Here is a 12,097-nt window from a genome sequence, read left to right on the forward strand (position 1 = left end):
ATAGAAAGAACTTTGATATCAATTAAAAAAAAGAATTTTAAGTTTATTTTAATATTATAAAATTTATGACATCAAACTTATCCTTTATACTGTAATTGTTAGTATTTACATGAGATTTCTAATATTTTAATAATCAAGAATAAACTCTTTGGGCATTCTTATAACAATAAAATAAAATATACTTTGAATAATAATTAATCAATTCAACTTTAAAAGTTTTTCCATTGAAAAAATGGGAACAAACATCCTTGAAAGTTATTTTCCCAGTCAATCTTTTGAACTATTTTTCAAAAACTCAGTAGTAAAAGATACATTTTTTTGAAAATAGAAAAAACAACCCACTAAATAGTTGCAATTTACTTATCCTTCGGCAAACGAAATCATGATAAAAGAATGTTAATTAACTGATGAGGGAATACAACATTGTTCCATTTCCTTTTTGACATAACAACATTATTCTGAATAAGAATAAGCCAAACGTTAATTCAGTTCTTGGCTGGTTCCGACCAACTGATCCGATTTAGTTCAACAACATAACTTTGACTCTGTGTGAAGAAGAAAAAGAATATGATAGTCAAAGAGTTTGTGTAAAATGGCGTGTGAGAATACAATTTCAAAACAATACCATAAACATTCGACTCCATATTTACAAGGTCGGTAGAATATTTGGAGTAACGACTTAAGAAAAAGTATATTTAAATTATTCCTAATATTAAGATCTAAAGTTTTTTAAGTAAGATAATAACATTTAAAAAATTTGTAATGTGTGGAAGAAGATTTGATTGGAGGAAGAAGCTTTGCACAGAAAATGGTCAAAGTCTAGAACTCCATGGCAGAATGGATCATATACTTTTCCACAAACCATAAATTGTTCACATTATTAACCACCATCAAGCTTTTTTGACTTCCCATTTAAAATTCATTTTAGTTCACATGACAACCGCAGTTTTAATTTCAACATCCATTTACAACAAGCATCCCTCAAACTTTCCCTCCTCCCAAACTTTCCTTCAAGTTAGTTACTAATAGTTTTAGTTAAGGTGCGTTTGGATTACGGATGCACTCGTCGTATCTTTTTATTGTTTAGTTTGTGTTGGATAGTGTGAAGGCGGTGTAATTGAAGCGACAATCCAAACGGCGACGCAAGGGTTGCGTTAGGTTAACATGATCATGGATAGAACATCGCAGAGCAGCTCCGATTCCCCGACTCGAGATCCTGTGCTTTCCATCGAATGTCTGAGAGGAAGCTCGAAAGCCGATGAGTGGACCGGCGACATGCTCCAAAGCGGCGATATCGTGGAGGAGCTCCGAATCGGTTCGAAGGCGAAATCACAGATCCGGTACCAGTCGCCGTTCAAGGGCGGGAGGAGCGGCGTGCAGAAGATCCTTCAGGAGGCGTTCAAGAAGAAGGAGACGTCGATTGTGGTTCGGGTGCGACGAGGGTCGGAGGAGTTTGCGGAGTTGCAGGCGTGCATCGTGCCTAACGAATTCGCGGCGAAGAAGGGTTTGGTTCTTCGCTCGATTGATGACCCGAATTACGTGGTCGGGTTCTTGGATCGGACCGAAGCAGAATGCTATGAGCTTCAAGGTTCGTTTGCCATCTTTGGCCAACTTTCTCTCTTGTTTTTCTGGTTTGCCTTTTGACTTTTGAGTTTCTGCGTTTTATTAATAATTAATAATTATTAGTTGATAATTAATAAATTAATAAACAATAAATTGTTTTTGAGTTAAGTTTGGGTAGTTGGAAGTTGGAGGAATGTGCTATTTATGTTCATGCTAATTAAAAAAAGTTAGTTAATAGTATTTATTTGCATTACTTTTGTTTAATAGTAGTAAGTAAGAGTTGACAGAACGATAGCGTACGAAATGAGGAGATGAAATTAACTAAGCTTTAGTATTTTAGCCTGGAATAAAATAATTAAAATTAGATTTATAATAAAAAACTATTTATAATTAGGATTTTAATGATGAATTTAATTGTAATATTTGAAATAATGATAAAGGATGGTGTGCGTTTTAAAGAAGATCACAAGACGTTGTTATATTATAAATTAGAATAAATAATTTGGAGTATCATTATCTGAATTTGACATTTCTAATATTCTATTTAATATTGTAAGTTCTAATTATTTAAAATAACATATTAACCTTTCACAATTCCTTCCTGTGTTAAAATTACTAATTTTTTTTAGTTAAAATAGGAAAACGGTAAGTTATGATATAGTTGTTTATTTTGTCGTTGTGCCTAATTAGCTTACACGTAACGTGTGTGGGGTTGCCAATGAGATGACACTCCGTCGAGTGCACGTGTATATGGCCCATTCCATCTCTTTCTGTGATTCCATTCCCATTTGCTTGGGTGAACTTCACGTATGAAAGTTGCTTAGATTCATTTTAAACTTGTGTTTCTTCTTGTGAGGTCACCTTTCTGGCTGCTTCTTCTTTTTCCTATAAAACGCCAAACATAATGCTTTTAATTAAAAATGTTTTGTTTTTTCACAAGAGGTGCCAAAACAAATTCAAATGCTTACCACATCCACCATCCGAAAAAAATAGAGCAAAAGGAAAATACCAATTTCTCCCTGCCAACACATTTTTACATTAGAAGTACAGAAGCTCAGTTTCCTCCTATTTGGTATGCTACTCAAAAGATAACTTGGATATAACCTCTGCGGCTTGGTTAGCCTCTTTAGCTACAGGAAACATTATTTTATACACGTTATTACATTTAAAATGTAAGGAGTAAATTAAATTAAACTTGGGCACTACAACATAAGCAGTAGTGTTATTGACCCAACGGTGTATGCCGGAAAGCCTTAATGTTTCCTGATATTATCTGTTTACCCTGAACCTAGTTTTCTGTCTTCTTTTAGAATCAAGATGCAGACTATTACTTTATTTGTTCTAATAAAAGCTCAATACCTATTTCACTACAAATACTGAAACTTAGCTTGGATAGATATGTCTTATATTGTTTGTTTTCTAGTTGGAGGGTTCTCTCTAGGCTTTATTCAAAGTGTTGGACGACAATTAAGTTGGTCTAGCAATTTTTTAACTGCCGTTCTATTGCAAGAATGCGAATATGAACATATGATAAAGCAAACGATGTCTCTTTTTTGTCAAATATACAAGTTAAAAGTTTATCTATTAATAACGAATTTTTTATAACATGGATGAATTGCAACCAAGTAAATTTCTGCCGATGGCTTGTCCTGTTATTTGTGAGGTTATACCCACTTAAAGCCCTGTATATAAAAAAACCAGAAAAATCAATGCATCTTACAATGACCTTATTCAGGGAAAGTTATTCCGCGTCTTTTCTTAAACCTCTACGTCTGGATTGGCTGATCGGTAGCACTTATTTGGTCATCGATGCCAATGGCATGGCAATTTTCTCCACTCTTTTACTTTCGATTATCATATCTAATATTTGTTGCAATAACTGCTCTTTACAGCTTCAAGGGGCACTAGGATGGTAAATGCACTGACCAGGACCAAGTTACAGGATGGATATGTTTCGTATTCGTGGGAGAGGAGGATGCAAGAAATGCTACCAATTCCCAATTCTAGCAACTTTCTTTCTATATTATTCCTTCCCAAAGCTTCAGATCGGGTAGCTTCTCGCTACAATGATTTGGAGGATACCCTGGCCAGGGCAAATGCATGGCTCAATGCAGGTCAAGCTTCAGGGGTCCCTATTGTCTTCATGAACATCCAAACTGAGTCCCTACTTACTAAGGTAAATGGTCACTCATTATTGTGACTTTCTTGAACTTTTAACTTGAGATCTTAACCTTCTAAAAGAATTGGTTCATGGTATGATATTTTGCTTCCTCTTCACAATATATATCGCATTTGGTCATAAGAAACTGTACGACACAATTTAAGATTTTATCATGTCTTGTACACTAGGACGCAACGAAACTTTTACCATCTTCCTTTTTTTTACTTTTAATTTTTTAGTGCTATATTGTTTTGTTCCTTATGACAAAGGAGTTTGTCTTTTATTTGTGTGACAGATATCAGGAGAGACCGCTTCTTCCACTGTGAATGCGGGGTCTTTATCTGACTTAGCTAACTTGGCAAATGAAAGCCTTTACGGGTTTGAGGATTACCATGGAGTAGACATTGGCGTTGTACGAGCAGTTCGCCTGTGGTATGCTCCGGTTGCTGGAGAGTTCTCTATTGAAATCAAACTGAAAGAGGAAGACTCAAAGCTTGGCTTTGCCATTAGTCGTACTGAAGAGGTTTATATCTTGATCATGAACATGCATATACACTAACGTAAATAAAATTAGAGACCGTTGTTTAGATGTTTTTTGTAGCATTCTCTAGAGCAAATTTGAAAACTTTTGTTTCTTAAATTATTGAGGAGAAACTCAGATTTGATTAAAAATAGTGCAAGCATTACCTAATAAACTATATATAGAAGATCTGGTTCAATGTTATATATATAACTCTCACGTGAGACTAGTGTATCAGATCTATAGATTATATGGTAATAATATCTTACTATCCATTATTTGTTAGTAATGAGAGTTTGGATCCGCTACCGAGTATTGTTGCATTAAAAACACATTGTATTGTTTAAAGTTTCAGCCAATTAATATTTTTCTTTTGCAATCTACAGGGATTTATTTTCATCTCATCAGTGATTAATCAAGAAAATGTACCAGCAACACGATCAGGCCTGAGCAATCTGTATAAGCTGGCAACAGATACTTGTAGGATGTTGGTGGTTTCAAGAGTGTCAAATCAAAAAGTCCTTCCATGGATGGTTTCTTCAACAGGAGCTATTCGGTGTTATGACACTGTTTCACTCAGCCAGAAGCTGTCCTTGCACCGACACACCAGAGTTCCCATTCTCCTGCACGTCTTCCTTTGGGACAGGGCTTTGGCTTCAAGTGTAGGAAGCACGAGATTTAGGGCTCTGTCTTCTGTGTTGCCATCACATGCATCTGAAGTTCCGTTAGCACCCATTCCCAACGAAACTCATGTACTGCCATTGCCCCCTCCTCCACCTTCTGAACCAACTCATACTGCATCAGATATTTCCCACTCAAGGCTTCAGAGAGACACGGCTGGAGAATTCTCTTTTAGATTCCACGATTTTTCTTTGTCTAGTAACTGGGTATGATGTGGTTGCATATTAAATCATTCATTGCTCATGTCATGATATTGCAGTTTATTATTGTATATATAGTATGCATTGCTTTTAGACTTCACAGGCCTTGTAGATTTTTCTTTTTTCCTTCATTAACTTGTTCACGGAAAAGTATAATAATATATCATGACTTTTTTGCTTAGCAGTTTACTGCATATGGTGTCATTGAAATATAAAGGTTGGACTATGTGTTCTTCATTGTAATTAGACTGAAGAATAATATGTAGTTTATTTTCTCATCTTATGTTATTAAAATAGTTTATAGGTCTAATCAATCTCTCAAAGATGAATTTGATTGTTAAATCTAAATAATTAAACGCTAAAGTTATAACTTTTATACATTATTTTTAAGGCCATCAAGACAATCACAAAAATAACAGTTAAAATTATTACAATACATTAATATTTACTCATTAGATCGATTCATATTTTTTTGTTTAAACTTTACGTTAATAAACAATAGGATTAAATATGTTTTGGTAGTTAACAAAATAACAAAATAAATATATCATAATAACTCTGTTTTAAACTATCTTTTCGTAATGAAATATATTATATTGACTTAACTTTCGACATTTTTTATCAAATTATTTTAATCTACATCTCAATACATTTAACTAAACTAGTTTGTTTATCTAGTTTGCGTTTAGCTTGCAGATCGAAAAATAAACAAATCCAAAACTGTATAATATCTTAAAAAAATTTATTGAAAAAGCTGCATTTCTTTTTTTAAAAAAAAGTGGTAATAATGTAAAAAACACATCTAATACGATAATAAAATATGAAAGAAAACTTTATTAAAGTACATCACACAAGGTATACAAAAATTAATATCACTAAACTTTTACACAATTGCTTATTAACTATTCACCTAACATGTTTATGGGATGGGAACAAACCAACGAAACAAATCTATGTCTAAGTGGACTACCTCTTTACAGTTTCTTTTTTAAATTCGCTTGCAGGTTAACCCTATTTTTTCTTTTATCTATTGCTTTAAATTGTAATTTAGTAATTTTTAAACAAATGAGCAATAGTTAAAACAATTGTATTTTAATTAAAATCCAAAATACAATTTTACTTAATCTAGATTGTTCAAATATAGTAAAATTTAACCATAATATAATATTTATATTAAAACATTCGATTGTTGTAAATTTCATATGTATTAAAACAAACGTATGTATTCTCTACTACAATACTAGTAATATTAATAACAGGAATGGTAAGAGGGAAGAAATAAAAATAAGAAAGAACATGAACAATAATGTAATTTACATTCTTTGGTTATGCAGACAATAAATTGAAAATTATTAAAATAGAAGAAAAAGAATTGTGGCGAGGAGAATAGAAAACACATAAACCATTGATCCATATATGCTCATCAACGGTTCTGATTTTAGGTTTTAAAGATTCTCTCAATTCTCCCAAACGCAAAATATTTCAAAATTCGCGCCCTACCTATTTTCATTACCGATATACCCCAAACCTAACCCCAATTTCGTACACCAACATCGAATTCCTCAGCCTTCGTTCAGAATTTCGATTCAAAGATATAAATGTATGAATTATGGCAAACTATGTTCACCTTGTAATTTAATAAATAAAATATAACAGTTCTGCATAAAAATGAAAGATAAATAAGAAATAATAGAGATAATTTCAACTAGAAAACACTTCATTTTTTTCTCATCTACATTGGAACGATACACAACAGTTCAAACAACTGAACCAGTGAATTAGAATAAGAGAGAAATTAAAGGCAGTCTAAAGAATCCTAGCTGGAATAGAGAATTATGAAAGCTCAAGCTCTCTCGCCCCTGATTCTGCGAGCGAGTTGGATGTCCTTGGGCATAATAGTGACGCGCTTGGCGTGAATGGCGCAAAGGTTTGTGTCTTCGAAGAGTCCAACAAGATAAGCCTCTGCGGCTTCCTGCAAAGCAGAAACCGCGCTGCTCTGGAAACGGAGATCCGTTTTGAAGTCCTGAGCGATTTCACGCACTAAACGCTGGAACGGAAGCTTTCTGATCAACAATTCGGTACTCTTTTGGTACTTTCTGATTTCTCTGAGCGCCACGGTTCCCGGCCTGAAGCGGTGAGGCTTCTTCACGCCGCCCGTTGCCGGAGCGGATTTTCTGGCTGCCTTGGTGGCCAGTTGCTTCCTCGGAGCCTTGCCTCCGGTGGATTTGCGTGCAGTTTGCTTGGTTCGTGCCATCGGTGAGAAGTTAGAACTTGTTTGGCTGCAAAATCACTTCTAGATCGAGAATTTTTTGTTTACAGCGTAAGAGAATTATATTCCAATGAAGATTTATACACAAGATATAGATGATACGATGTATCTGAGCCGTCTAGTTTTAATTAATCTACGGTTACAGTTGCGATCCGTGTATTCGTGAATGAACCAATGAGATTCGATTGTTGAAGCGGCAACTTTAATTTTGTAGCTTTCGTTGTTTCGTTTCATCGGAGAGCGCGGGCTACTTCAAGTTTTTTTCAAGTTTAGTTATTATTGATGGGGCCCACTAAAATCTATTTGTTTTTTCTGGTGTTTGTTAGCATACAATTTCTTTCTGCACCCCGTACTTTCTTCTTCTAACTTCATAATTGTGTTTAAAATCTATAATCTCATAATTAATTATATATTATGAAATTTTAAATATAAAAATAATTAATTATACACATTTTCAACAGCTATAAAGATGTATGTTGAAGGGAAAAAGAGAATATATATATATATCATTGTGAAACAACTACATAAACTATATTTGAATATTTGTTATTGAAAATTTAACGAGCCCAATCTATGATGCATGGGCTCTTCAAACATTAATTTGCTAGCTGATCCTCTCTGCATCTCCATAATTTCATTTCATTCTGCACCTTGAAAATTCTAATTTTACTCTAGTTTAGAATTTTCATTTTTATTCTTGATCTGTACATTCTGAAATATAAAATAAAAAATAAAATACGGAAAATAAAAAGTTTTAACACGAAGGAGAAGGTGAAAAGTGGAAAAATTAAAAAGGAAGAAGAAGAGCGTCGGCGGAGAAAGAAAAAGGAGAAAAATTAAAAAGTCATTTCACAATTCTGTAGGAGTGCAGGTTGAAATGTATAGAGGTGCAGAAAGAAAATGCCTACTTTCCTTATTAGCTTACCACACCAAATAAAATACCGTCAATTATTTATTTTGTTTATTTTACAAAAGATATTTGAATTTCAGTTAACTTTATATAAGACTGAATTAATAAAAACTAAAAAAAATATACTTAGAGAATAAAAAAATTAATTATATTTAGCACTTAACTAATCTTGATTAAAAAAATTACTTTAATTTTGACAAATCTTCCGAAATTCAAACCAAATTACTTAAAAGTTTCCGAGTTGTCCCGTCTTGTTCCTAGTTGAGGAGACTCTACTTCAACTAACCCATGTGAAGATGAATTTGTTCGAAGAACTTCACGAATTAAGCCACACGTATTTTGTTTTTTCATATTTGTTACATTCGATCATTCATCCAGAATCATACAATAACTTGTACACAAACCTAAGACCACTATTACGAGTAAAAGAAACAGAAAAATGCAATGTGTTTGAAGACAAGACGATTGAGTGGAAACTAAGCAACACATGTACATATAGAGAAAGAATGCAACAAATAAGGCGAAACAGTGGTATTAATCGAAACATGGAAAAACAAGATCAAATTATTCAAGGGTAGTATTAGTATTAGTATTATAATATATACAACGTAACTTGGTAATAAGAACTGGTAAAAGGATAAACTTGAAACGTTGTCATTTTATAATGGACAAAAAGAAGCATGCAACGGTGGCTGATAGCAGTGGTTAGGTGATGTTTACTGTTGATTCCTTCAATTTTTACCCATAAAGAGACAAGGTAATAGGAATGATGTGTTTCTTTCAAGCTAGCTAGGATGCTCGAAAAGAAAGAGCATGGAAGAAAGAATAATTTGGAAATGGTAAGGTTTGAAGTGCTACGTAAGCATTAGAAATTTGTAGTGAAGTTAATATTAATGTATGAGTGGGTCTGTGACAGAGAGACAGAGTTCCGTGGTGTTTTGTCTGAAAGTCGATAGAGGTTTCCTTTTTGTGTGCAGGTTTGGGTTCTTGCCAGCCATTGTCACACTCTTTATAATAAAATTCCTATGGTTGCTCATCAATCTAATTATTGAAGAATAGACTGAAAGCTACGTGCTATTGTGTGTGTGTTGCATGAGTAAACCTTACGCCATTCTTCATCCATATTTGGTCCCATTTTTTATGTACCATGTGTTCGGAACGAAATTGTTGGGATTTTTCGTTAGGGGAGAAATTAACCATAAATATTTCACATACATAGCTTAAGAAAATTACTTTTAACTCAAAATATTGAAATAATAAGTTCTCAGTATTCTTTTGTCAGAAATAAGGATGGCAACGGGTCGGGTCAGGCACGGATAGTGTCTATCCGCAATCCGACCCGCCGGATAAAATCGTACCAATTACCAGACCCGTTATCTGCCGGATATCCGTTTAAAAAATACTCACGAGTACCCGTCGATACCCGCAAAAAAAAAATTATTTAATACATTTTAAAAATAAAATTTAAATAAAAATACAAATATATATATATATATAATATAAATTAAATTAAATGTAAATTCAAAATTTAATTTTAATTTAATTTAAACTAATAAAATATAATTTTATTTTATTTTTAATTAAATTTAATTAAAAAATATATAAATTATTTATTTTTTAATCTTTTGCAGGTAACAGGTACCCGCGGGGCGAATAGTATACTATCCGTACCCGATCCGTTTAGAAGCGGATATTAAAATATCTGATACCCGTGTCCGCGAATAAAATTGACATCCCTAGTCAGAAAGAATTTAAATGTGTGTTTTGGTTAAACACTCACAGTATATTTAAGAAAAAAAAACTCCATAAACATATAAATTTTAGGTTAAAAGTAAATATAAATTTTTTATCTTGATCGAATTTTTTTTACTTTTATTTAATTTCTCTAGTGATTATGAAAAAAAATGATCAGTCTTTTTTACTACTCAATATTTTTTTTTTTCAATATAAAACTAAATTCACTCTTAGTATCCTAACAAAAATAAATCAATTTTATTTATAATCTACTCAAGTATAAGATAACTCGTATACAACGGTTCCAGCAACACATACTTTTATTCATTACTTTTTGCATTTTGTTTGTTTAGATCTTTCTTTAGTCAAATATAACTAGGATGTCGGAATCCTAGTAGGGTTTATTCATCCTTTTTCTCTAATTTATAATGTTAACCATTTTACTATATCTTAAAAGTTATTAAAATACATTTTGTCACTGTATCTTTACGTTTTTACAAATTCTACATCAATTGTATTCTTCAATTATTAAAAATGTGATAATAATGTGATTTATGTTAGGTGAATTTCCAATAGAATATATTTCATATTAAATTATACATTTACAAGTTTGTGAAAAAAGATTTTTAAAAATCTATGGATAGAACGATAACTTTCCCAAAAGTGAATTTTTGAATAATTGAATGTTATTACAGAGAAAATATCAATCCTGACTTAAAATTAGATGGTTATTTTTTGTGTGATTCAAAAAAACGTATTTTTCATTTCTTCTGTACTCAAGAAACGTTCTTCAAATCTTAATTATTTATTTATTATTGTAAATTTGGTTTATTTTAGTATTTGAGTTAAACTACTATATTTTTATAAGGTTTAATTCGTATTTTGGTCCCTCTTTTCGTAGGGTCTGTTCAAATTGGTCCTACTTTTTTTCAAAAGTTCATTAAGATCCCACCTTTCGCAAAAACGGTGCAAGTTAGTCCTTTTTGCTTACGGCGTTAAAAACAGCTGTCCAGCTGGCAGAAAACTGATGAGCTGTACATTTTTTGTTGACGTGGCACTCTACATGGCAATCACCCATCGCATCTTGCAATTGCAACCTTCAACCTCTGCCCCAACTCTCTTCCTCCCATATGCCCATGGCGTTCCTTCTCATCACCACCTTCTCCTTCTCCTCCTTCTCTTCCTCCTTCTTCCACCCTTTCAATTCCACCTTCCTTTTTTTCCCAATCTCTCTCTGTCTTCTCAATTCTAACCCTAACCTCACCTCTTTCGAAATCTCCAAACTTCAAAAACCGCAAAATATAGTCTGAGAGAACCATCACCCCTGTTCAAACCCATCAATTATTTTCCACTGGGTCACGCTTTCACTCCCAAATTTCCGATTTTTCTATCTGTTTATCGCCTTATTCGCCGTCTCAGGTATTGCTGATGGTTCTCTCTGAATACGGATCTGCACAAGTCGCGGCCTTGGATTAAAGAAAAAGCACCCACCCATTAAAGAAAAAGCAAAAACAGAATCCACTACAACATAGTAACAACAGTAATGCCATCAATTACTATAACAACAACATAAGAACAGTAATGCGATCACTAACCTCGAAGTTGATTTCACCAAAAATCATAATCTGCACTCTTGGAAAGGAGATTGTTGAACCCTAAATCGCATGCAGATTTTACCCCAAATGTAATTGTCAAATTTTTTTAACCCTATCTTTTAAATTAATTTAAATTAATTAATTTAACACATATCACAGTGCCACGTCAACAAAAAATGTACAGCTCATCAGTTTTCTGTCAGCTGAGCAGCTGTGCCGTTAGTCTTTTTAACGCCGTAACCAAAAAGGACTAACTTGCACCGTTTTTGCGAAAAGTGGGATCTTAGTGAACTTTTAAAAAAAAGTAGGACCAATTTGAACAGACCCTACGAAAAGAGGGACCAAAATACGAATTAAACCTTTTTATAATGTTATTTGGTAAATTTTATCATTTGAAATTTAACATATATATATATATATATATATATATATATATATATATATAATTTCTTACGAAATGACGT

At 32.9% G+C, this 12,097-nt stretch overlaps 2 protein-coding genes across 2 annotated transcripts; one reads left to right on the forward strand and one right to left on the reverse strand.

Moving 5' to 3' along the window:
• Positions 1–766: 766 nt before the first annotated feature.
• Positions 767–5,314, forward strand: LOC124825217 (uncharacterized). The gene is made up of 4 exons (XM_047297788.2): positions 767–1,588; positions 3,456–3,739; positions 4,020–4,247; positions 4,631–5,314. Exons 1-4 carry the CDS (start codon positions 1,165–1,167, stop codon positions 5,135–5,137), a joined length of 1,443 nt encoding a protein of 480 aa, XP_047153744.1. The 5' UTR covers positions 767–1,164; the 3' UTR covers positions 5,138–5,314.
• Positions 5,315–6,821: 1,507 nt separating this feature from the next.
• Positions 6,822–7,460, reverse strand: LOC124825218 (Histone superfamily protein). The gene has a single exon (XM_047297789.2). It carries the CDS (start codon positions 7,377–7,379, stop codon positions 6,969–6,971), a length of 411 nt encoding a protein of 136 aa, XP_047153745.2. The 5' UTR covers positions 7,380–7,460; the 3' UTR covers positions 6,822–6,968.
• Between the last annotated feature and the right edge of the window lie 4,637 nt (positions 7,461–12,097).

Source organism: Vigna umbellata, chromosome 6 (genome assembly GCF_029865625.1).
Source record: "Vigna umbellata cultivar VRB3 chromosome 6, Vumbellata_1.0, whole genome shotgun sequence".
NCBI classification, from domain to species: domain Eukaryota; kingdom Viridiplantae; phylum Streptophyta; class Magnoliopsida; order Fabales; family Fabaceae; genus Vigna; species Vigna umbellata.